The sequence below is a fragment of the Salminus brasiliensis genome, chromosome 5, assembly GCF_030463535.1.
Source record: "Salminus brasiliensis chromosome 5, fSalBra1.hap2, whole genome shotgun sequence".
In the NCBI taxonomy this organism is placed as follows: Eukaryota; Metazoa; Chordata; class Actinopteri; order Characiformes; family Bryconidae; genus Salminus; species Salminus brasiliensis.
The window spans coordinates 28,459,755-28,487,381 of NC_132882.1; the positions used below are offsets into that span (position 1 = coordinate 28,459,755).

Consider the following 27,627-nt stretch of genomic DNA (forward strand, 5'->3'; position numbering starts at 1 on the left):
AAAACAAAAACTATAAATATTTCTCTATTAGATTTTTACTTATCTGGATCTGAATTTTCACCTCCAATAAAGGTAACGATTGTGACGGCCCTAATGTAATTCAGGACCACTCCTGTCAGTAGCTTTGTTCTACACATGAGGGCAGCAAAAGCTATAGATAATTTTTAAAGGGTAGTTCTCTATCACCATTTAGACTTCTGATTGTCCAAAACCTCATCGCTTTCAGCATAATGCATATTAACTTAATATTTTACACCTGTGTTTGTGTTTGTTCTCTTTGTGTGGTTCACAAAAAAACAGTTACAGTTATAGTTAGACAGTAATAATAGCCATAGAAATGCCACAAAACCCACCTTGTTCATTTGAGCATGGGTGCATGTATAACATACCCTCTTCGCTCCTCCGTCTCACTAACTTTACTCGTAGCGTGTCTCGTTTATTCAGCTCATTGCACTGACCTTCTCGATGAAGATAATGTCCATCTCTGAAGAGAATCAACACCACGCAAACGTCCCACGGGCCTCATAGAGAAGCCTCAAAACCAACAGTAAACTAAGCACTGGCTACATCAGTGGGTGGGATCTCTGGTCACTGATCTACAATCACTTTCTTTATTCCATATTAGCAGATGCTTTAGTACAACACTGAATACGCTTGTACAAGAGTGTGCTGGGTACTGTGTATGTATATATAAATATGTGTGTGTGTGTTTGTGTGAGCATGTGTGGTGCGGTTGTTCTGTTTGAAAAGCATGTCTGTCCACGTGCCTTGTTGCTACGACCTTTTCTGACGCAGGCAGCCCATCCCTTGAACTCTTTGAGATCAGAGAGTTTGAGCCATCATAGAAAGAGCAGGTTGTTGGCACTGGTGCACGTGGCATATAGAAAAACCTGGGACCATCTAAAACACCCAGGGTGAAGACTATTCTATTCAGCTTTGCTGTCTTTAGACTGATATAGGGTTGTACAGTACAACGAAACACTGTATAGCTTAATCTCGGGTGCAGAATAGGTAGGGCATGATACAGTAATGAGGGACAATAGACAAAACATGCATAGACTAACCTAGGACTAAGACAATAAATACAAATATGTTCATTTACATTTGCAAATGTGTGCATGAAAGCTGACTAAGGCCTAAACTAAGTTACTATACTAATAATAGGAAATGGTATAAGTGTGTAGATCAGTGATATAAGAATAAATATATCAGTGCTTTCACCAAAGCATAGGAAACCAGTCATTTCTTTAATATTTTATGAGGCCCTGAAGCATACGTTTGGACACCCTACATGACCAGTAGTTACGAACACCTTTTGTCAAGCATCACAGCTTGTAAATGCTTTTTTCTAGTCAGATAAGTCCTGTTTTTACTTTAATTTAATTTAATTCCTGTTTGGGGAACTGTTGCCCATTTGTCCTTTGAAAAAGTGATGGATGAGTTGAGGGACCATGTTAGGGACATGGGAAGAAAATCTTCAGCTGTCGCCTCTTATGATAGTCCATTGTGGAATCTGAGATGCATTTGGGATCATTATCTTACTGTAGAAGTCATTCTCTTTTCTCCTCAGCTTGTTTACAGATGGTTAGATGGACGTTTGCTTCCAGAATTTTCCAGTATTTAACTGAATCTACAGTGTCCTCTACCAGGAAACTGGTCTGTGTGCCACTGGCTGCAACAGAAGGCCAAGTCATGATTGCTTAACACTTTTTGGCATTTAATTAAATTTTGTCCTATTTTGTCCAAACATGGTGGACATTTGTCTGATGGTGGCCAAAACGTTTTGTAGTTAGGAGGAGTTTAGAGACTCTTCCATGGAGGTCCTAAGTGTGCAGGTGTCGCTGCACAATAGAACAGTGCACCACCACTCGAACGTTTGCCAAATCTTCCTGATTTCCTGTCTTTTGCAGGTTGTATTAAAAAAATAGATTCAACGGGCTGGCAGTAATGTGTGTAATCATGCCTGGGAGTGTGTCTAGTTTAATTACCTCCAATTTTCAACTTAATTTAAATTAAAATTAAGAGAGAAATTATTCCACACAGGGCCAGTTGATGTTCAGTAGCTTTTTTTTTTTTGTCTTTGTCTTATAATTGAAACTGTTAAGGACATTGGAAGAGAAGGACACCATTTTCACAGTACTGTCTCTTGAGCAGTACATAATTGAACATTTGTCTACGATGAGAAGCAGTGATTCCTGCATGGCTCACCCAACCTATGAGCAAATACCTACGTCACGTCAAACTGAGTGTTGATTGTCCAATGAGGACTGTTGCGAACTGTCCACACTGTCCACAATATAATAATCATAATACAGATACAGTTATAAAGTCTGTCTGTCCTCTTCTTAAAAGTGCAGCTAGGATTTGCCTGACCAGAAAGGGGGCGGGGGGCGGGAGAGCAGCAACACTGCAGGTATTTCTTTTCCCACCTATACTCAAACAAACCCCGCCCGTTATTATGCGATTGGCACATGTAGCCCTCAATCACAAAGCCCTGTGCTCGGATTGGCTTGTTGTTCGTACCTGTTTGTGTGATTGAACTGCAGTCCAGCCAGAGCGTCGAAAGCTAATAGAATTAGCCAATCCCTGCGCAGTAGGCGGGGCGTGTCTGAAAACGGGTGGTAAAAGGAGGCTTGACGCCAGCGATTGTTGCAGTTGGACCGCTGCTCTCTGAGAAAGCACACGGACTCCGAAGCTGAGCTCAGAGAAGAGACATTTCTATCATTTTACACAGGAAATGCACTGAATTGTCGAGCATTTGCGTAAACATTTTATCCGTAGGTGGACCTGCTAGGCTATATTATTTTTATTAACACGCGCTGTGTTTCTTCAGACACAGGAGACGCGCTTATTTTGGTACTAGATATCGGCAGAAAGCCTGTCAAAATATTAAGGTTCGTTCAGTATGGACAACACAGACAAGGAGAACAGGTCGGACGAAGAATGTGAATCAGGCGAAGAGGAAGAAGTGGACCCCCGGATTCAGGTAACGTTAGCTAGGTTAAGCTGCTATATATATATATATATATTTTTTTTTTTTTTCTTTTTAGACTATTTAACTGTTTAAATAAGCGTTTCGTTAAATGAATGAAACGGTTCTCAGTCGAGTGACCGCCATGTGCAGGCAGAGCTGTTCGATTCCTGTGAGAGGTCTGAGGGGTCTGAGAGGTCTGAGGGCTTTCTAATGAGTGTAAGGACACCACCATCTGCACCCAAGTGGCCTAGTGCACCCCCAGCACTGCACAGTTCAGCTCACTCCAACACACTGACTCTATCTAGCTAACTATGCTCCCTGATTCAGGACTCGTTAATGATTCAGTTCAGTGAGTTCAGGGCAGGTGGACTCTGGGAGCAGAGAACACTGGAGCAGAAGGGCTGAAGTCTGTTGGACACATGATCAACACTATCATACTTCATATTTCCAAAATGACAGCTTGACAGAAGGAGGGCACAACCAATTAAATCAATAAAAGTAACAAAAAAGAAACAAAAACAAAAAAAAACTAATTCCATCATTTTGGAGCATTTCTATTGGTCCATTCACAATGGATGTTGGACAATATATGAAAACCAGCCCATTTACCTTATGCTCAACTATTAAAAAAAAAAGGCAAACATGGAGATCCAGGGTTTTTGAGGGACAGTGTCAGTTTTTATTTATTTATTTTTCACCTTGTTGGAATGTACAAAGGTCAAAGTCCTTGTGAAAATTAGGATGTGAGAAATAAGAGAAGAGGGAGCTGCAATAGGAAAACGGTATATGCGAGGGAGTGTGCAGCGCCAATCAAGGCCAATCAACGCTTTCGCCTTAGTATGAGCTCTGACTGGAAGGCTGACAGGTGGAGCTGCAAGCTCCAGTCTCTACAGCGCTTGACAACATTTGTCCTGTGTTCCCTCATATACCCTCTAATGATTACCTCCCATATACTCCTTATTACAGTGTATGTGCTCTGTATAATACAATGTGTGCATAAAAGAGCATGTGCAATATCTGCAGTCTTGGAGTCCTAGAAGCTCCTGTAGACTCAAAAAGTCCAGCTTTGTGTCAAGTTGTTGTTCATTCATTTGTTCGTTTATCAGGTTTTCTAAATTCTCTATTTCTGCTAACCAGGGGGAGCTTGAGAAACTGAATCAGTCCACAGATGACATCAACAGATGCGAAACAGAGTTGGAGGTATGGTCGCACATTGTTTGAATTCTCCTACACTTCAGTAAGGTTCAATAAGGCTGTTCAAAACATGTCTGGGACGTCCAATCATTGTCCAGTTACCGTTGATTGTGGAGTTTCTGTAAGATGCTGATCTATGACTGCTGTAATCCACTTGTTAAAGGTGCCCTATGCTGGAATGTTGCATTTTCCTTGGCATTCAGAATAATGACCTCCTTCAGAAGAAAAATGTACTTTAGTATAACAGAGCTGTAAAACGGGACAAATGCAAACCCCTGACTCTTATTTTACAACTGCAAAATGTACACACATCCAGCCCACTAGCAAAATATCTGTTAGCCCTAGTCAAAAGCTGGCAATGTGGGGGAAAACCCAGTGTGCCAAGATTGTGCTTTAGTAACACTGAAGAGCGGGACATCATCACCAGCATCAATGATCGATTTTGGAAAGCAGGTAGCTACACAAACCAGGCGCTATAAGAGAAGCAAAAGTCAGGAAAGCATGCAGGTATCTGTGCTAAGCTACAAGCTAACACTATCCATCCAGCAAAACTATACTACGTGATGCTATGCAGTTTTACAGTATGAGGCTGTTTTTTGACCATTGTGCTACTTTGCTGTAAACCAGCCTATCAGATCAGAGCAGAGCTCATCAAATTTTTCATGTTAAAAAAAAACTTCCTCTTGTACCTTGGACAGTCAAAGGCTACCACCCCATGGTGGCATATGGTGTCCAAAGTTTGCTGCTTTAGTTTAGCACTGCAGCAATGAAGATGATATAATAAGTTTGTGACCTGTACTTCCACTGCTTCGACTTCCAGTACTTAGATTCATTAGTATCACAGCTCAAGTTATGAGGATATTGTTTTTTTTTTTTTTTTTGGTGAATTATTCACCAGCTTTAGGTGGTAGTATATGTGCTACCATCAGTGTTTTATTAATTTTCCATCTGTGATAAGCAGACAGGACGTCTGGAATCTAATGAATGTACCCGTTGCACTCGAGGGACAAAAGTTAGAGAATTGAGCAAAGCTAGCAAGCTCTCATGACTACCTGCCCTAGATCTTAGGCTCTGTTGGGGCATGCCATAATGTAATAAGCTTTGTTGGCTCATCTACATCTGCAGTGTGGTCAGCGGGTCAGGAACAGAGGACACACCCAGTGAAAGATTCCCCTTATTTACTTCTTAACTTTTTAAGTTAGAATCAAGTTCTTCTTTTTGTTCATCAAGCATAATCTAATCAAACATTTCAGGTTCTTATTGTTGCTTATTCAGGTTTTCTGTCTATCTTTATTTGTTTACAGGTGCCAAATAATGCGTTTTTGCATATTTTAAGTTGTTTCATTGTAGCATAGCTTACAATTGTACCAAGAACAGTGTTGTTGTCCTCTTAGGGTCCTCTCAGTGAACAGTTGGCACTGTGTGTGGTTAGCTACCTGAGGAGATTGTCGCCGGTCAGCTGGGAAAGCTTTTAGCCTTTTCAGCAACTCGGGCGGTATCCCACTCCTGTCGGCCCTAGCTTTAGCTTTTAACCTTTATAACCTCACTTTTCTACTCTCCTGAAGTGACGTTAGCCACTGAGTTTAGCCTTGAACGGCTTTCTCTAGCGGACTGGATGCATGTTGGTTTTGGCGACGTACGAATAACGAGCCAGACTGTTTTGGGGGTTTAAAATTGGCCTGTTTTACAATCATGCATTCCTGATGTGGGTTTTACTTTTGAAGGGAGGCAGCAACAGTGTTTGAGGTTCATAGTATGTCAATATTAAACAATGCCAAGTAGTGCTGGGCGATATGACCTCAAATCAATATGTCGATTCATTTAACATTTTACCTTGATTACAGTTTAATGAACGCTTTTATATAAGCTGTCCGAGTCGCTAAGGTGGCAAGAGTTTTTCTCCATGTTGCTTACATGTTGCAGACTGGATAGGACAGAGTCATGTGGCTACACTTGCGGTACAATGTTTTTAAGTGGACAGTACATGAACACATGCAGTGAGAAAAGTGCTAACAGAATAAAATAAATAACTAAAAATACTTGACATGGGCAAGATTACACCTTGATTGATTAATTAATTAATTAATACAACCTTGAATTGATTAATTGCCCATCCCTAAAGCCAAGGTAAATACAGTTTTCCAGAGTTACAGGCTGCTGAACTGTATATTGGCTCCTCTACATCTGCAGTGTGGTCAGCGGGTCAGGAACAGAGCACACACTTGATGAATATACTTGTATACTTATTTAGGAGTTTGGTTGGGGCGAAAAATGCTCAGATGTGGTTTTCCAAGCCTGTTTACACCTCGTTGTTTTGCTTCAGGATAAAGCACATAGTTTTTCCCTTTCTCAGAGGTTCTCAGTGTGTGTTTTGATTCATTATTGATTAATTGCCCAGCCCTAAAGCCAAGGTAAATACAGTTTTCCATTCTAGGGCATCTTCAAAACCATAAAAATAACAAACCAAATCTGACATGAAACCAGTGTTTCAGTCTTTATTGTGCTGAACTGTGTGAAAGCAGACAGTGTGAAGGTAAACAACTGATGCAACCTGAAGTAACTGTTTAAAACCTGTAAAACTCCCAGTTGATCATGAGTTCACATCAGCCCATGCTTCCCTGTCTGGTGTGTCTTGTGGAGAATTGTGAGTGCAGGCGTTCCTGCAGATGCTATAACCATTCCGTGTTTATACTTCTGCTTGCGCCCACCAGTTTTCATGATGTCTCTTGGTGCACTTTTTTTACAACCAGGAACAAAGTCTAAAGGTGCTGAGAGGTGTCACAGTTGATGGTAATCTAGAGCAGTGCTTTGCATCTAGGAGAGAATGTGTTTTTATATATAGGAGAGAATTATTTTATATATAAAATAAATTTGTTTATTTATTAATGGCTTTCTTACACCGCTGGAACAATCACTGGGGACCTACTTTAGAATAAAAAAAAAATACATAGCCTGTTCCCTGTGTATGAATTGAATTTGGCCTGTTGACGTCATTACAGATGACGGAATTGATGTGAATCAGATAGCTAGACGGTCAAAACAAAGCAATCCTTTTTTTTCTATCTGTAAGCTCTTTTTTTTTTTTTTAAGCGTTCCTAGAAGTTACTTTGCTCCAGTTCTGAGAGCTGCTTTTGAAAGTGAGTTCCAACCCAACTGCTAATCTAATGAGGAATCTGCGTATTTGTGTTTATACCATGGACTTCATTAAGTATGACGTTTGTCTGTGGCTATATCTAATCAGCTGCTGTTTGAACTGAATAAAAGGGTGATATTGTTCTGTCATTGTAACCAGTTCTTACTAGGATTGGTTTTTAATAATGTGTGTGTGTGTGTGTGTGTGTGTGTGTGTGTGTGTGTGTGTGTGTGTGTGTGTGTGCGTGCACTGTGGTTGCCAGGATGCGAGGCAGAGGTTCCGCTCTGTGCTGGTGGAGGCCACGGTAAAGCTGGATGAGTTGGTGAAGAAGATTGGCAAGGCGGTGGAAGACTCAAAACCGTACTGGGAGGCACGTCGTGTGGCTCGGCAGGTGAGGCTCTCTCGCTCTCAACCTCATTTCAGCCCAACATGCAGGACCGCCAACCATTCCCCAGCCAGTACAGTCGTTCCTATACATGCACAGGTGCCGTTATTTCAGAAGAGCAATTGGCTATCTGCTTAGCTTACAGCGGCGCCTATCGTCGATGCACTCTTTAAAAAATAAAGCTGCTATGAAGACTTCTTTGAGTGATGCCATAGAAGAACCACTTTTGGTTCCATAAAGAATCATGTTTGTAATAAAGAGATGTGTAAGGGTGAAGAACTGTTAGTGACACTTGAAATCAAGATGTTTTTAGACCTTTTAAAAGGTTCTTCACACTCCCACATCTCTATTACATACATGGTTCTTTATGGAACCAATGGCGGCTCTTCTGTGCTATCATTCAAAGAAACATCTGAAGCACCCTGATGTTTAAGTGTAATGTATTTATTAATGTTAAGATGGCTTTATTTATTTATGTATTCATGTAATAGTTCACTCATTTAGGAATTGCAGGCTGATGCCATTGCAGGTACATAAACCCAAAGCCTTGTCCATACCAACTCTTTTGAAAGTACACTTCGAAAGTTATATTTAGTAATTTTTAACAGACAAATTGATGTTTTCCTCTTGAGAAAATCTAGGTCAAGGTAGTTTAGATGGAAAGACTCTGTGGAGAGAATATATTTTCTGCTGGCCCACTTATTTCCCTGACAAAACGTCAACTTTTTTGGTCGTGTCCTCAGTGGCCGAGAAGAGCAAAGTGCACAGAGCGGTTAAAACAGTTCCTCAGAAATGACAACAGCGTTTTATTTTGACAAGGAAATACCAAATAAAATTGTTCACCTGTGTACCGTCTTTATGTAGGAGGCTATAAAGTTTTCTGCACTGGGTGATGCCTAAGCTGTTTTGGTGTAATCACTGATCGCTTTCAGAAATAGAAATTTAGAAGGGAAATAACAGTAGGCTAAAACTGCAGCTGTGTATTTAAGTACTGCTGCATTGCAATTGCAAACCAGAAGTTGGATTGTACTACACAAAAGTGTGAAAAAGTAGGACAATGTTGGGTTGATTAAATAGAAATGTAATATATTTGTTGAGCTAAAGAATATTTGGTAATTTTTTTTTTTTATTTGGTAAGGGGCAATTTAAGTGTGGCATTGAATGCATGTTTTGTGCATTTTAGGTTGACTTTGGTTACGAGTGAAACATGCTCAGATGTGGTTTAACAACCCTGTTATTGAGGATGATTTTCCATTTACAAAAAAACTGCGCTTTACAAAAAATCAACCTTTGCTTTTGTTGGCTGGTTTATGGTACTACAACAGCCCACATGAGCCTGGCAGCAAAGCATAGCTTTGCTTTTAACACTGAACATTGGATTAATTTTTTTGTAATTATTTCCTGTACAAAAGTCTTACCGGATAGTATTGCTGTCTTCTGTGTCCTCTCAACATGATGTGCGGTTACCTAGTTGAAGACATGTGGCACGTTCCCTTCTGATACTGGCTGTAGTTTGGCAGTCAGCTGAGTTGGTCCAGTTAGTATTGGGAAAGCAACAGTTGGTTGAAAAGGTGGTAAAAGACAGTGCTAGTGTTAGCTTTTAGCCAAGCATGGATACCTGTTCAGTTTGCTGGCTTTCGCTAAATTATTTGTGCTAAATTTAAACTTTGGGCATTTGCACACATCATCCTTCTGTGGATCAACCTGTATTTCCACAACTAGCAGGGTCTGGAAGTGATGTACTGTTCTCCAGTGTCAACAACACCATGTTCTCCTGAAGTAGAGCTGAGAGTGTTGCGTACAAGTTTTTAGGATTTAGGAATTGGCTCGATGTACAGCTCTGTTTTTAGTTCTGCTGAATTTCCTTTTGAAGAAAGAGACGGCAGTGTAAACACAGTTTTCCATTCTAACCGTATTCCCTCTGATCCACCATTTTTCTGCTGATATTGGTGCACAATATTGAATCAGCGCCATCTCTTATGCGTTGATTATTTGAGTAGTGATTGTTTGCTAAACAAAGGCCGAAGTACGTCTGGAGAGGATATCCAGTTTGAGTTTATGTAGTCTCAGCGGTTTATTTATCTTTTGTATTTTGCAGTCAGCAATGCTGACAGACGGAGTGTTTATAGATTAGGCAGAGCCCCTAATGGTGACATTATCTGATGGAAGTGCGGCTCCTCGTGTCCTGTAGAGAAGCAGCAGATTGGCAGCCTGGAGGACATAGAGGTTCAACTGTGCTTTTGTGAAATGGCTGGGCTATGTATCAAAGGCTGATCTCCTTAATCATGTGAAAAATCCAAACACATTACTCACAGTTTAGGCAGGCTGGCCCCTGTTGTGTTCGGACTTGATGGGCAGGAAAAAAGAGGACGAAACAAGGCAATACAGATGAGAGAAGTGATGCACCTCCTGCTATGTTCTCTTCTGTCTCTTCTCTCTCTCTACCCACTCCCTATATAGCACACATTTTTCATAGGTCTTTAACTGCACTAAGCTGTTGGTTCATGTTGGTTCATGTTTCCAATACAAGCTCCCTCCGCACAATCGCGATATGCTACCAGCACTGGAATAGTAAAGGCTAGCACATGCTTCCTTTGATTCCATCTAAAGCCAACCTTAAAAAGGTGACCGAGGGTGTTGATACAGACGACATAGTGAGGAGTGTGGGAATATTTATGCATTGATATGTGAACGCGGGCTGACGTCTGTCAGTGCCATCAGATGCCAATGTCCAGAAACATTTAGAAAATGTAGGAGCTGGGTCTGGACAAGGCTGGACAAGAGCTACTCTGCGTCTGTAAAAATGATCAATGCATAATCGATGCAAATCGAACCACTTATCCAGTGCTGATTACATTTTTTTTTAAACATTTATGTCAATACCGTTATGATTCCAATAACATCGGACATCCCTAATGAACAGTGTCTTGATGTGACCATTCAGGCTCCTCTTAAGAGGCTTTGATTAAAACAGATTGTCCTTAACGTCTTTAGGACAGCGTTAATGGCCACAGCTCTGAGAAGCAATTAAAGAAGCATCTTTATATGTGTTTAACAAATCCATCTCCCCATAGATGAGAAGAGGTTTGGATGCTGGCGATCACTCTTGTGCTATTAATTGTTTGAGAACCCTTTCATGGAGGGAGCTGTTGAGGGCTGATGAGCCTGGTTTGGCCCTCAGGTTAATCAAGATAGTGCATTTTCAGATGAAGGGATTTGCAGTGGCATTTTCAGATTAATTACTATAAATACACTGCAACAACCTTTTTTTAATTATTTAGTTTTTGTCTGATTTTATTCCCTTTTTCTTCCAATCTGGTAATGCTGATTGACCCACTAGCAATGCTTCTGGCGTTAGGAAGGTAAGAAATTAACATGCATCATCTCATGTCGAAAAGAAACGGTGACCGGCTTTGCAACACCAGCTAACGGACACCTGTGCCGGCCAACGTCACTGTAAGAGTGATGAGGGGAGAGGGCAGCACCTACTCACTTGATGAGAGCACGGACAACTGTGCTCTCTCTCACTCCAGCTGCTGATGGCAAAGCACCATGGCTCGGGATTTGAATTTGCAACCTCTGCTCCGTAGTGGTATTATACTGATAGATAATGTCGTATATTTATTGGTAGTATGAACCTGAGTCAAATAGCTGATATTGGTCTTATTTATCACATTTTGTTAATCGTTTATTGTCCTTTTGTTCTTTTAATAGATTGACGTGGTCAATTAACAAAGCCAGGAGGTGGAATAAGATACATTTTGTGCCTCATTTGTGTAGCCGGCAAGATTAGTCAATGCTTAATCCTCAGGCCTGAAAAAGTTATTATCCTTTCTAATGAACTCTGTCCAATTTCATTCCACAATCAGCTGCTGGAGTACTTAGTTCATATATAGGTGTAATTGTTTGTATCCCTTAGAGCTTTACAGTACCAGACATCCGTGCAGTCTCTTGTGTTTTGTGTGTATACATGACTCTATTGGTTGGATTAAGTGTGCTTGAGCAGTGGTGGCGGTGAGCTGTGGGGTTTAGGTGGTGTTCTGAATTAAATGCCTTGATCCAATAAGAAAGGTTTAGAGGCCGCCAAAAATGTGATGACCTCGACTGCAGATTGCAGCTTGGAGATGTGCAGGGGCATGTATTTGATACAGAGATTTTCTGTGGTTTCTCACATGGCTCACATAGGTGTTGCATCATCTTGTTTAATAAAGAAATATAGCACTATAGCAATGTTTTATTAAAAAAAGAAATTATAAAAAAAAAAAGTGGTTGAGAGGCTACCAGTTTATTAGCGTTTTTGGCCAGGGTATACTTTTTTGAGAATGTATAAAAATGTTGGCAAGGAGGAAATGTGCATGGCAGTGCACCCCCCTTGACTCTGTCACATTGCATAGTTATAATGGAGTTCTGGCATGCTGAGTGGTCTTAGGTAAAGTGTGTGTGTGTGTGTGTGTGTGTGTGTGTGTGTGTGAGTGAGATGTGATGTAATGAGTTGTGGCAGAGGCCCTTTCCACCCTTGGTCATGGACGTTTATCACTGCTGTACAGTCAGACTGCATTCTGTGTACAGTCAGTTCCATTAGTGTAATGGTTCCTACTGGTCAGCAGGCCAAGGTCACTATACCTGCATTGCTAAAAGATTTACATTTTACAGTCAAGTCAACTGCTACTAGAATTCACAGTTACATAGCAATACTGAGATTACTGTAAACTCTCAGATAAGTAAAAAATAAATAAATAAAACAGTTCCCATGTACTGTTAATGTACAGACTCCCTTACAGGGAAATATTGCACTGGCTCTGCAAAGTCAGCAGTTAAACCTACTCTTACTTGTAACAAAATGAAACCAATAAATGACCATAGAAAAACTGAATTTCACGCTTTAATGAAATAGAGGTTTGAAGTACTGCTCACTCCCTCAGTTTACACAGTCTGTATAAAAAAAAAAAACATAAGCTGCAAAAACAGCCCTGTATTGATGTCTTCATGTATTCACCTTTTCAGCTTCCCACAGTTTACCAGCTTACCACCCAGTAGTACTGCAGTTCTCAGGAAAATTGCCGTTCTGAGTCCTTTTAAAGAGGCCCTATACAGGTCAACCAATCAGAGCAGCGCTCCTTTAACTTTAACTTAAAGGCACAGCCTGTTAAATTATAAGGACTCAAAATGTAAAATCCAAGGAAAACATAGGATACAAGCCTTTTAAACTAGTAAACACAGGACCTCTAAGTGCTTACATACACTTATTAGTCAGTCTTTAAGACTGCAAAGCCAGGTGCCATTACTGATCACCTCTCCGCTGAATTGGCTGATCACCGATACAAATCGAGGGAGGGGCTGCATGCCACATTTACCTTTCCAGACAGACTTGGTAGTGCATCATCATGCAGGGCTTCTGTAACATTACTGCATTGTTTCTCAAGATGAAATGTACTTTCACTGTTTGCTGTTCTGTGTGGTTAGCATTGTTTGCTAGCTCTGCTGTGTTCTGATACTCATTGTACTGGGCTGACTGATGGACTCTCAGTGTATATCCGGTTAGTTGTGTTAAAAGTCTACACTCTGCTGATCTGACCGGCTTAATTGGAGACATTTCAGCCGATCGGCTCATCGGATTTTGGCTGAAAATGGGCTGGTACCAACACCTAGCCGATTGATTTCACCTCTGCTGTGCATTTATTTAAATCTGACGTTCTGTATAATGTGATCTGTGTGTCACAGAATACACTGTTTTCACAGCAGTTTACTGTATCTAAGGAATTTGGATTTCTACTGTAGAATTACAGCAGTGTTTACAATGTGGTTTTGACTGCTTAGTATGCATCTGTAAATGTACTCCACTGAGATTAACACAACACACCATATACTGCTGTTAAATAGATACAGCTCTCATATGGAAATCTTCTTAACTTGACACATTAAAGTTGACACCCTAAAAAAGTCTGAATCATCTGCAGCACCAACCATGATGCCTGTGCTTGTCTAAAGCCCTGATGCTTAAACACTCTCGTGCACCCTCCCTCTCCCTGTCTCCATCCTTTATCCATTCTATCTGCTCTGCCCTTCCATGACCTCCCTCTCCAACTCAACAGTTTTTGTCTCCCTGTTTGCTTATAGCATGAGTTTTGGCTGACTCTGATCAGTGTGAGGTCATGGTACCTGGCTAAAAACCCTCTGCATTTCTCATGGACTGTTTGCGCTTTCTGTGTGTTACCCTGTTGGACGCGGTTATGTAACTGCAGCTGCTGCAGCCAGGCAACCTCATTATGTTTAACAGTGACCCAGTGGGGTTTGAACCAAACCACGATGCCAGATTTTACACAATCTGCTTATGACTCATACATCTCCCCCTTCCCCCCTGCTCAGCTGCTGAACGTTCAGTGGGTTGATTCTGCCAAGTTCTGCATTAGAAGGGATTTCCAGTAGAGAAACCCTCATTACTCTTTATTTAAGGGTGTACTTAGATAAAATGAGCTACAAAACAGTTATGCAACACCTGTGTGCTCCTAGGCTCATGGGCATTTCATTATTAGGCCAGTGTTCTCGGCAAGATCCTGGCAATAGTATACCCATCATGAAACATAAGCGGTTATATATCAATATAATATTATATATATATATATTGATTGTGATACTGTAAGGAAGGCAATGAACAGTGTTTGTTGTGAGGCTTTTTTATATGAAATTTTAGGAAAATTGTCATAGTATAAAATACTGTTACATTTAAGTTTTTAGTAAAAGAAAACCAATAGAGCTTATTTTTAACCAACCATCGTGAACAGCAGGATCCGAAGGCAGAGTACGGCACTGTTGTCTAGCCGTCAGGGTTTAAACACAACACTAAATAAACCACTGTCTGCCACTAATCATTTAAATACTATTTATTAAATACTATAAATTATTTAAATAAACTATTTATTAAAATCTTTAACGTATTGCTGAATACTATTATTATTATTATTATTATCATTATTAATACTACTATTGTGATACTCAAGTGCATCGATATTTTCTTACTCCCCTATTGGCGATCATTGCATATGAAGCTGCTTATGTATGTGTCTGAGCAGCACAGCATGATGCACAGTGGACGGAGAAAAATGGAGAGAGTGTCTGCTTTCCTTTTCTCCCAGTGTGAATGCCTGACTAATGGCACAGCTGGGATTCTACCCCAAATGCCAACTGAATAGGACATAGTGCTTTAATCGACTGAACTAGCAGCAGTGGTTGTTGATTTTGTTACATTTTTTTTGTTATTTGCTGACATGCTCCTGACACTAGAAGGGTGAGGACTTAACACACGTCCCCTATTATACATGCATAACCGGCCACTGCCTCTTTTCAAACTGCTGCCAGTTTCAACACACTGACAGAAAAGCGCCGGGTCCCCTGCTCAATTGTACCAGCTACCAGACGCCTGTGCCGGCCAATTTTGCTTCAAGGCTGACGAGGCAAAAGAACGCCATCTATCCACCCGGAGAGAACATGGGCTCTGGCCGCTGATGGCAAGGCGGCACGGCTCGGGATTTTAACTCAGGAATATAACTCTGGTGTAGTGGTAATGCATTAGAGCACTGAGCCGCTCAGACTTTATAGGTTTATGCTTTTATAATTTTTTTTCAACTCTATTTTTCCGTGCCACTGTGTGTCTGTATACATGCCGTGTGCTCTGGAGCTTGAGAGGCAGGAGTCCTCCGAGGGATGAACTTTGAGATGAGGCAGACATTACAAATGACCTCACGTGGGAGAAGGTTGAGGAGCATGTGGTGGAAATGTAGGCCAATAGTTGCATGTATAACACTGCTTCAAGTGGGTCACACTGTGTTTATCGTTTCCCTAAGGAGCCAAATATGGCAATGCGCTTCTTTTTTCATTATTCAATAGCCTTTCTGAGGCAATACATCAATACCTAAGTGCCAAACACTTGACAGAGAGGAATGTACTGCATCAGCTTGTGGTCAACTAACTGAAAAACTAAGTCCATCATCTCTGTGTGTCAGACAGCTCTTAGGCACTCTGGTCCCTATGAAGTTAATGATGCACTGTCTTAAAGGTGACCTATTATTCCCCTTTTCTACAAGTTAATACAGTTCCTGGGGAATGTAATGAAATATGTAAACATCACTGTTCAGAATGGCTGATTTGAGTACTTATTTAAAGTTCTATTAAATTATTAATGACCACTTTTTTTTTCTCTTCGCTACGCAGATTTTTAGACTTTAGAGTTTATCATTTGTCACAGGTTGCACAAGCTGCCCAGTGTTTACTTCACCTTGAGTTCGGAAGATGAGTGGGTGGAGCTACTCAGATGAGGGGCAGGAGAACTCTGAACACTGTGCTGGCTTATGACATAGAAAGGGCTGCATCTGAACAGTGTGTGTTGAATGCCCTGTTTTCTGACTTGGGCAGCCCACCATAATAAAAAAAAAAAAAAACGACAGGGTTGTCTTATTTAAGTTTGCGATGTAGTAGGCAGTCCAGATAACCAAATATCACAGTGTTATTGGATGGTTGCCTTACTGTTCTGTGTAAAACACATTTCTATGCATTTCTGTCTGTTCCTGTCCAATCGGTGGTTTCTGCCTCTGCAGTCTACATCTGTTGTAAACACATGCTACATTGCTAGATAATTACACAAACATACAGCGTCCATAAATAAACCGCTCTTTTACTGCTTAGTCATTCTGAATGAAGTGTCTCATATGTTTTCTTTGCTTTTTAGTTTATTTTGATAATAATCATGTACCATTGGTGCACATAATATTTAGTAAGGGTAACAGCTTAGCTCAGAGCTGCACAATGCCAGCCTGCCAGCACTTGTATGTTTTTTCGCTCAGGCGCTCTGTGTTTTTAGCTTATAATGGCACAACAGGTTATCATTATTTTTTTCATCTGGCAATCATCTGCAATTACACTGTTTAAAAAAAGGTTTAAAGGGTCTAAAAGGTGATCAAATCCATGCAGGAATGTCATGTCAGTATTTTCTTTTATACCAGGGTACCTCCTAAATTTTCTCATTTCTCTGAGGTAGGCTACACAAATACTTCTATTAGTCATTAAATGCACTAATTAGTTAAACTAATATGTTTTTGCGTGTGTATTAATATATTGTGTGTTCTTAACTGCAAATAATGAGCAAATAAGCAAGTAAACGTATAGACTTGGACCAAAAACGAAAGCATTGGACAGTCTGGTTGGCGTGATCAGTGACGACGACTCTGCTGCTTTGCTGAAAAGGATGACTTTTTACACTGCTGGATTACAGCATATTTGAAGGGAAAATATGGTAGGAAAAGGTGCACGAACAACAGCGATGACCAATATCTTAAGAGGACGTTTAAGAAAAGTCAATTCAAGTACTTGGACTGAGGCTGGTATCAATGCAGCAGGAACCACTGTGCACAGACATCTCCAGGAAAGGGGTAACTACTGCCGCATTCCTAATATCAAGGCATACTAACCAAATACCTCTTCAGAAGCATCTAACCTGGGCTGAGGAGCTAAAGAACTGGACTGTTTCTCGGCAATCCAAAGTTTTCAGATGAGAGAAAATTCTGGATCTGGAAAATTCTGGGAAATTGTGTAGCACAAAGCTTTATGGAGATTTTCTTTTCCAGCTGGAGTTAGCACTTGGCCCACAGTGCCAAAACTACTACAAAAAAGGTTTGCTCATGATCATGACTCTCCAGACTTCAGAATCAGTGGGTTATTGTCAAGAGAAAGATGAAACCCTTGACACCAGCAATACAGATCAGCTGAGCTCCATGATCAAAGTATCATGGGCTTCAAAAACATTTGAGCAGTGCTACAAGCTGACTGCATTTATACCTAGCCAAATAGATGCTGTGATGTGTGATGTGGTTGCTTGGAATGTCACTTCATGTGTGTTAAATATAAAAAAACCCCAAAAAAACCTATGGACATAAAACCTACTTTATTTATGATATTCTAATACAATGTACCCCCCCCCTTCTCTCCTCTACTGTTGAGTATCTGCTTTGGGTGGTGCAAACAAGTAGACTGTTAGTTCTGTGCTTTGGCTCTGGGGGAAGTTCTGTAGCAGAAGTGCTTTCAGATGAGGAACTAAAGAAATTGACCACAGCATCACTTCATGAATACATTTAATGTATTCATTGACCTCTCGGATAGGTGTCCATTCTGCACGTGATGACCATCACAGACGTGATGTTTGTTCACTCTGTCAGTTGTCTGATGTTAAGGCTGTTATCGCCCAGTTTTCCCCCCCTGATTGAGTCATGTCCAGTTGTGTCACCTAGCTGTGTAGTTTCTGAACTTGTCATGAACACAAACTTGGCATTGAGTTTATTAAAAGTTATATAGTGAACACACCTTTCTGTTGCTGTCCATTGAGGAACCACTTACTGAACTTTGTGCACATTAGGTTCAGTTTTTCTCTCGTTTTCTTTGAAAATTTGACCTGTGCTGCTATTCCATTTCCTTTTTTTTTTCCAGCATAAATGGTATTTGTTGTATTTTCTCCCTAAATGTTAACCACTTCATGCTGAAAGGCTGATTACACACCAACGTGTATTACTTTGTAACTACTGGGACTTCTGTATAAAGTAGTGGGGCTATTCTTTGGTAATAGATGTTTTTAATGCAAAAACTTTTGGCCCGCTGGTGGGTCCTGGGCATTTCAAAGGGTTCAGCTTTATCATAAACCCTGAAAGAGGCAGAGGAAAACACATTCTTAGTATTTAACTTCAGCATGAAGGATAAGCGTATAGGAAGGAGCCCAGTGTGCCAGTGTACAAAAGCTGTGAAAGCTCTGCAGTTAGAAGGAACCTTGTGTTCAGGTAGCATATTTAAAGTGGATACATTGCTGCCAGTGGTGAGTTTATGCAAGTCTTTACAACTTGGCTAGTGCCCAGACAATAAGTTGGCTTAGCCTGGAAGTGGTTTTCCCGGCATTTGCTGACAGGCAGATTAGAGTGAAAAAGTGTAAAAAATAGGACAGGATTATGCAGATAAGACTTTAAAAAAAAAACTGTACAGGAAGTGCTGCCGTTCTCTCATTTATCCATTAAATTCAGAGGGAACCTTTAGTACAGAGTGTTGATCAGTCAAAGCTGTTTGAAGAACCTTTGTTTGCTTTACCCTGCAAAAGTAAAGTTTCTCTCTGCTGTACTGTAATTCCTACAGCACACCGAATAGATCGAGCACATCGTATACGAGGGGTCAGGGTCGCCGTCCAGTTGTTGTGTTGGAGAGGAGAACATGGCATAAGGAATGGCTGATTTGTGGGAGGGGAGGAATTGGCCAGCTGGTCCCTCAGCAGGGCATCCCCACTCGTGCCTGGCAGAGTCTGCTTCATGTGTGACTGTGTGGGAGTCTGGCTGACATGTTCTGGCATGTGTCCACTGCCACTGGTGCCTGCCTGAAGATGCTGATTCTCTCTTTCCTCTTTCCAGGCTCAACTGGAGGCCCAAAGGGCCACACAGGATTTCCAGAGGGCCACAGAGATGCTGCGTGCGGCCAAGGAGACCATAGCCCTGGCCGAGCAGAGGCTACTTGAGGATGACGAGCGGCAGTTTGATTCAGCCTGGCAGGAGATGCTCAACCATGCCACCCAGAGGGTGAGTGATGTGGAGCTTTGCCTTCAGAGCAATAAATATATATATATTTTTAATTATTATTTAAATCAATACAAATCTCTTGCTGGTGCTATCTTATTGAGATAAAGAACTGAAAGGTATGGTGTATTGAACTGTTTGCCATAATTGCACCATTGAAAAAGTATTGAACTTTGTGCAGCTGTACACTGGCATCAAAGCAAGACTCACTGAGAGTGCCAATGTGGTATGTGCCAATATGGGCACTGTGGGCAGATGTCTGATATTCTTTATGTATAAATTGGGATGGCATCTTACTGGATTAACTGGATTCGCCATACAGATACATAATAGGACAATACAGCATTTATTCTTACAGGCTTACAAATGACAGTACATTAACTGTACAAACACAGTAAAATGGAACAAAGTAGAATAAATAATTGTAACAATGAAATGTAATAATAATTATATAATAACTATAATAATAATAATGCTGTTCAGGAGTACAGTGAATACATCTTTGGTCAAATCTAAACATCTGTCTGATGCTGATTTTCTTTTTCTTTTTTTTTATGTTTACATTTTTTAAAGCAACTATCTACTGATGTAATTCTGATATCATGTGTCCCTAGTTATTTCATAAACTGTTGCCCATAGCCATTCAAGTCTTAAATAGTTTCTGAAGGTGGTGATTGCCTGTCAGCCTGATCAGCTGAGCTGTTGTTATCCGTAACTCACAAATCTGATCTGATTGGCTCTCAGGATCGGCAAATAAGAGAAACCTTTGCGTATTTGAGATAAAAACTGTCCGATATGATGCGTAGCTGATCAATTATTCCATGTCTGTTATGTATTCTCAGTAATTCTGAAGCATATCTGAATTAATGAATGAATGAATATTAAATTGCTGAATAGCGCATCTTATTTACACCCCTAATAGCTGTTGATACAGAGGCTTTTTAACTTCTGCGTTTGAAGGTGATGGAGGCGGAGCAGACAAAGACCCGCAGTGAGCTGCTGCATAAGGAGACGGCAGCCAGATATAACGCAGCAATGAGCCGCATGAAGCAGCTGGAGAAGAAGCTCAAACGCACAATCAGCAAGTCCAAGTGAGTGTTCAGATACATACGCCTGGGTTAAATATTCATATCCCCGTAGCACTTACCAGCACAACCTGCCTTTGATGCCGACAATCCCTTGATCTGATTAGACAAAATTGGTTCCCCACACTGGAGCTGTGGGTCTTCAGAGCTTCCTCGGCCTCTCTCTATCCTTCACAGAGAGCGCTCCCACCTCCAAAGGATTGTGTTTCAGGCGTGCTATTACGCAGTATCTGATGATAGACAAACCTCATATACTGTACATCACTTCAGCAGGGATTATGATTGCAGTGCTTTGTGTTCTGTTATTTTCTGGGTTCACAAGAGTAAGCAACAGGCAAGCGCTTAACCCACACACACACACACACACACACACACACACAATGGGGAGTGTAATCTCTCCTCACTCAAAACATGCTGCAGAGTCTGGATATGAATAGGGCCATGTGCAGATCCACTGAGCTTCTACTGCAGCTTCATGCCGCAGGCAGGGGGACAGGAGGGTAAATCCTCCATGCTTCACACAGCAAAGGCAAAGCTGGCAGAAAAGAGCAAACAGTTTCCATGGTAATATGTACCATTCTGACAGTTCTGTTCATAGATATTAGGGCAGTGTATTGGCACGAACCAATTCAATATATTGTGATATACTGTGTTTGTTTTTGTTTTTTTCATCAAATTTTTGGGAAACTGTCTAGTATAAAAACTCCACCATATGCATTAAATCAGAGTAAAATAAATGTTTACCTTTTATGCAATAAGAACAGTGGGATCTGAAGACTTTTTGAGAATTGACACAGTATTGCAAAACATAATATCACAATCCTTTTAATAGATTAATATTTTCTTACACCCCTAATAAAAATCTTCTCTCTACCTCCTCCTTTCTCAGGCCTTATTTCGAACTAAAGGCAAAATACTACTTACAGCTTGAGGTAAGTATTATTTTCTATATATGAATTAAAGAAGTTGAGAATATAGAATAGAATAACAGTTTCTGGCTTGGGCGTACGGTTCTAGGCACGATCTTATAAGCAGAGTAGTAGGTAATCCTTTCACTTGGGACAATGGCCATAGCAATAACACCATGCTTTACCAACAAGAGCCCTTCTAATGCTACATTAATCTACCTCTGTAATCTGATAAAGTGTACATTGCTCTAGATAAGTATGCTTACCCAATGATGTGAGCGTTTTTCCTTTGGCATCACTCCAGAGAACCCGTTTGCCACCTTTATTTTTAGGCATGTAGGTGCCATTTGAATGTGTGAGCCATCATCATTACTCTCTGTTTTTCTCTCTTCCCCACCAACTCTTTATAGCAACTGAAGAAGAATGTGGATGACCTGCAGGCTAAGCTGACTCGGGCTAAAGGGGAGTATAAGACGGCTCTGAAAAACCTTGAGATGATTTCAGACGAGATCCACGAGCGCCGCCGCTCGTCCACCATTGGCCCGCGGGAGAGAGGGGTGGGGGCAGAAGGTGACGGGGTATCTGGAGATGACCTTGTGAGCTTCAAAATAGAGTCTGATGGAATATCCAGTGAGTACACACTAATCACAGAGCAAGTCATGCTCTGTCATTTGGTGAAATGATGGGTTTGATGGTCACTGTCCTTTCTGTCCCCTTTATAGTCAATAGTTTGGGACAATAGAGCAAGAGCTTTTTGGAGTTTAGTCCACAAATACCCCAATGCTAATCTTGTTTGAGCAAGTTCAGACAGGAAGCAGGCTGCTTAGATTTCGGAAAGCATTGGTTTTGCGTTGAATTGTTTAATATTTCACAGTTTTTATAGCCGTATTTGTACCATACAGCGGTACTGGGTACAAACTAGGTGGTTAAGGCCATGGTGTCAGCAGGCCAAAGACAGATAAGGGTCTATTGCATGCTGAGTTTATGAACCCAGTGTCATTCAGAGTGCACTCACACAGACTGCTTTTAAGGCGCCTGTACTGTCTTTGTGTTGAGTATTAACTTGAGCATGTGCCTTATGGTTAAATGACCTTGCTTGCTTACATAAACAAGGCAGCAGAGGCAGTTACCTCCAAACATTTAAGACATTTTAACATCTTTTTTTTCTTTAACGAGGTTGAAAGGAAGTACATGGTCATACCAGAAGATTATGGCCACCCCTGGTTTGAAGTGAACTCTGGCCATTATATCAGCTTCACTGACCATAAATGAGCACTGTAGTTCTTTAATTGCCAACTGTAGTCTGTCTGTTTCTCTGCAAACTTTGCTAGCCTCCTTTCAGCCTGTTCATCAATGGTCAGAGTCTCACAGGACCACCACAGAGCAGGTATTAGTTGAGTGGTGCATCATTCTCAGCACTGCAGTGACCCTGACATGATGGTGGTGTGTTAGTGTGTGTTGCACTGGTACAAGTGGCCCATTACCTGGGCTAGCTTTTTGACCATTTCTAATGATAAAGACTTTCTGTGATGGCGGTAATTTGCAGTGGTTCTTGTGGAGACTTAAATAACGCAAATATAAAAAAAACTGTTATCCAAGTGCTATCTCATGCTTAATTCAAATTTTGAATAAAAATCATAGTAATAACAGGACAAGTTGCACGCTTTGTAATGTTACATGCAGCTGGTATGATATCCACAGTATGCTTAGGAAAGCATGCTGCGCATCATATCAAAATCTCCCAATTTGATAAAAATATTTAAGCTGCACCCTCACCCTGCTCTGCTCTGCTTTCTCACTGCAGTGGCATCTGAGTCATTTGAGGACGAGAACTGCAGCACCAGCGCCATGTCTGAGGAGGACTCTGAGACGCAGTCCACCTGCAGCCTGAGCTCCGGAGCCAGCAGTCCTGTGGACCTGCCCTGCCCCTTTTCTTCTTCCTCCTTCTCATCGTCTTCCTCTTCTTCCTCCTCTCCGTCGCCATCTTCCCCTACCCCCTCGTCTCGGCCCTGCAGTCTGGAGTTGCCCAGCACCGTGTCTCTTTCCGACTTTGGTCTAATTTCGCCTATCCTGGGGCCTCGCAGCGAGTGCAGCGGAGCCTCCTCCCCAGAGTGTGACATGGAGAGAGGTGAGCGAGCACAGCCTCTGGGCTCAGTGTTTAAAAGGGAAGTCACAATCTAGTCTGACATAAGCATATTTTATTGAATGTTTACTCCCTGAAAACCTTACACCCAAACAACAGATATTCTATTAGGTGGACATTCTGTATTCAGAATTCTTTGAGTGTATTTTTTTATTTCCTTTTTTTCCCAAATAGCATTTTCTTCCCATAAAATGAACCAACAAGATTGCATTTTTTCTTAACCTTCTGAAGTTTGTTGCTAAATGAATCAAATATTTATTGAATTGTTTTTAACACTAAAGAGCTAATTGTAACGGTCATTAAAAAGTCTGGTCAATTGGCGCAAAAACAAGATATAGTTTGATGTTGTTTGGACCAGATGAGCTTTCCAACCTAAACACATCAAAATAACTGCATCAAAAATATGCATTTGATGCAGAAAAAAGACCATCAAGCATAGCAAAAGTATTTTTACTTTTGACAGCAAAATCAGAACACAAAAGTATATTTGAAATAAAATAAAATAAATTAACCTTCCTTGAATTTATATGAGGGGTTTGTGACTTGCATGTTTATATTTAGCTAATTAGTTAAAAAAAAAACCTGTTCCATATAACCTTGTGTTTGATTGTCCCATGGCTAAACAGCATGGAAGAAGCTTGGCCTGGCGAAGAGCCATCATGAATCTTCTTTCGCCATGCTGGATATATTGATATATGCTGGATACATTGATGATGTTTGATAATGAAGAAACTGTGGTCCAGATAATTCGTCTGCTTGGTAGGAATGAGCGTTATGTCCAGGCCTGTAATGATGATGTTGGCAGTATGTTAGGTACCTGGATCATGCTTTCAGCTTCAGGGGAGAACAGAGGAATTTTAGGCTGGCGTTCAGGTGGCTTCTGCTTTATGGTCCCTTCTGGAATACTAACACATGCATAACACCCCTACATTTATAAAGAGAAATGAAGGTGACGTGTAAGAGAGACAGTTATAGTACTCTGGTATCCTGTTTAAGCAATATTATGAGGATGGATCTTTCTGTTCTTCATGCACCTGTGCCTTAGGAAGGTCAGTTTATCACTGTGACAGATACTGCACTGCCTTTGCCAGGTGCAAAACTAAGAGCTGCCCAAGCAGAACTGCATTCCAAATAGAGCTGTTACAAATGGCCAAAATTCATGCACAAGTTATCGTTCAGTGTTGATGATCATCAGTAATTATTATGTGCATTTCCTAAAGCTCTGAAGCCTAATCCTGAATTCTGTTCCGGACTCCGAAAGAGAGGCTTTTAGGTGCTTTGCACATATCGTTATCATTTTTTGTGGACATGGGAGCACTTGCTCTGAGACTTTAGTCAAGTGTCGGCCCAGAGAACCCATCTCTGGTCTTCTCGAAATCAGTGGTCTGGGGCTTGCTGGGGCAGTAGACTCTGTTCAGTCTGCTCACTGGGCTTGTGAGCGCTACTGCTCCCAGTGCCAGGTGTGGGGTTGCATTTTTCGGATCATTTTGGTCACGTGACTGCTTTAACTTGTCGCCCTTGTGACTAAAAGCCTTCTACAAGAATGGCGTCTTATTTGCAGGTGTTTCTGGACGGTGGAATGCCGTGACTCCATATAGCGCAGTTCTTCGTTTTTGAGTATTGGTATTCATGCAAAATAATGAAAAGCGATAAACTGATGAACCTAGGCCCGGCTATTTTGCAAAAACATGTGCATAGAGTGACGTTTGTAATTGTGCAAGCGATCCACGATTTGTATTGAAATCTTCTGTGTGAGAACAAACCCAATGAAAATGAGCCCTTCCCCTATATGAGCCCAGAATCGGTCCTGGATGAGAACGTGTGAAAACGCCTGAAGTGTTGGGTGTTTTTGAAATGGTTAAGAATGGTAGTCAAAAATGTTACAAACAATATAATTGTGTTTAATTTTGATACATATTGTTATTGTTGTTGCTCAGGCCTACGTCAAAGACGCTGCATCCTGTGCTTATCAAAACTTAATGTGTGAGGTCGTCCGTCTCTGGAACTACAATCATTGCTGTGAATTCTAACTACTTCTTCATATGTTTGTGTGTCTTTGTAGGGGACAGAGCAGAGGGCGCAGAGGCTGAACTGAACAACGCACTTAATAACAACAGCAGCATTAGTAGCATGAAGAACCGCTTCCGCCTCCTGTCACTTAAACGCGGACAGATGGACAACGCCAAAGTCAATGGACACAACCCCTTCAGTATGTCCTAGAGACCCTCATGTTCCTCCTCGATGAGGTGCAGAACAGGCTGCTGTTACCCAAACATCTCACCTCCCTCCCTCCCTTCCTTCCTCCCTTCCTTCCACATCCCATGACCTTGAGACGGGCATTGGCAGCTGCCCATCTCTACATCACCCATGAATTCAGCACCATTCCTGTTGTCATGCCTGTTTAGAAAGTTCTGGTCGTTGAAAGGAAAACTGCTGGGTCTTGATTGCAAGAGCAAACGTCTGTAGAATGATCTTCTAGAAAGTGACTGAGAACGTTTACCTGTCTACATTAAGAGCCTAACACTGGCTTTATATAACAAAGAATCTAACAAGCAAAATAACCAAACCTTTCAGGTATGAAGAGACTTTGGTGGTTAAAGCTGGTGTGCAGCAGAGTGAGGTGGTCTGGAAAAGGGTGTCTGACGCTGACTGTGTTTGCTCAGAAAGGCTTAAAGAGCTGAGTAGATGTGAACAGAGATGGGTGGTGGCTTTGTATGATCTTCTTAGACTTTTGACTTTCACTGCAGCAAAGGCATGGCCTCATAAATACTGAACCATTCATGCTGCAGTGTAATAAACGCTGTGCTTGTGCTTGCACTTGAGCCTGCAGCAAACCAGCCGCACCACTGACGAAATCTGTCCACAAAGCATAGAACTTTCCATACTCGAAGGATTCAATATCTACAGACCTTCAGTAAGTAGACGTGGTTGGCTACTTTTTTTTTTTTTTTTAAGTGCAATAATGGGTCAAGCTAAGCTAAAGCACATGTACCGACAAGAGTCCTGCTGGACCTCTGCTCCCACATACATGACCACCTTCCTTCATCCTTTCCTCATAATGATTCGCACCCCAGGAGCACCATGCTCCACTCACAGGCTTGACCATACACCTGGACAGTATGCATGCTGCCATGTCTGTGTCTCTATAAAGATGAATCATCATCACTTTGGTAGATATTGGTAGAAAAACATAGAGCAATAGCTTGTACCTCGTATTCTTTACATGGAGGACGGGTCAGTGTTGTATTGGGTAGCCTAGTTTAACACTGGTGATTCACTGTGCCTGTGTTGTGCTGAGATCAGTCGTATGACCGTATGTCTGTAAGGGTTTGGTGGCTGGGGGATATTTCACAAAGCAGGATCTGCCTGGTCAGCTACTCAAAGACTGGCCAATGGGAGAAGTACTGAACTGAACGTTCTTATTGGATGCTTTTGGGTTCATTTCCAAGACTTTGGAATTGCCGCAGTCTTGAACGTGGAGAATGGGTTAAAGTGTAAAGCTCTAATAAGAAAAGAGAAGGAATGAATGTTAACCAGTCCTGTAACACAGCAGCTGCTACTAGATGTAGAGGCTCAAAGCACAGCTTCCGTTCAGTCAGTAGGCTGTTGTTCTAATGCACAACCCCCTGTGGTGTTTTCCACCTTTTTCGTTTGTGTTCCAGCGTTTTCTTTGTGTGCTCTTTGTGAATGTAGTGAAAACAGATGGTAAAAGACACTGAAACTCTTTTTATGTCTTAGGACGGTTCGCTTCTGAGTTTCAGCAGCTTGCCTGGTTGTTTTCAGACTTAAATAAAGTAATATTCTCTGATCTGTTACGTCTTTTGTTCTTGGAATTGGGGGAAATGCACAGACATGGGAATTGTGGGCTGATATAAGTATATAGTAATACTATAGTTCTGCTTACAGAACAGACTCAATTCCTCATGGCATGGATTCTTCAAGATGTTGGGAACGTTTCTTTGTGAGATGTGATCGAACTGGAGGATTTTCCTGAACAATCAGCAGAAATTATGGTCCAGAATCTCAAACATTGACTGGGAAGGCAGCTGAAGAGCCTTGAACTCATTGTCGTGTTCATGAAACCAGTTTGAGACATTGTTTGCTTTGTGACGCGGTGCATCATCATGCTGGAAGCATCCGTTAGAAAATCAGTTGTGGTCATGAAGGGAAGCGCATGGTCAGCAACAATACTATGGCTATGGCCTATGGCT

General features: G+C 41.3%; 1 protein-coding gene across 1 annotated transcript; it reads left to right on the forward strand.

Moving 5' to 3' along the window:
• The first annotated feature begins 2,664 nt into the window (after positions 1 to 2,664).
• Positions 2,665 to 27,224, forward strand: sh3bp5b (SH3-domain binding protein 5b (BTK-associated)). Its single transcript, XM_072678901.1, has 9 exons — positions 2,665 to 2,986; positions 4,112 to 4,174; positions 7,564 to 7,692; positions 19,119 to 19,283; positions 20,241 to 20,371; positions 21,255 to 21,297; positions 21,684 to 21,903; positions 23,078 to 23,401; positions 25,479 to 27,224. Exons 1-9 carry the CDS (start codon positions 2,906 to 2,908, stop codon positions 25,634 to 25,636), a joined length of 1,314 nt encoding a protein of 437 aa, XP_072535002.1. The 5' UTR covers positions 2,665 to 2,905; the 3' UTR covers positions 25,637 to 27,224.
• The last annotated feature ends 403 nt before the right edge of the window (positions 27,225 to 27,627 follow it).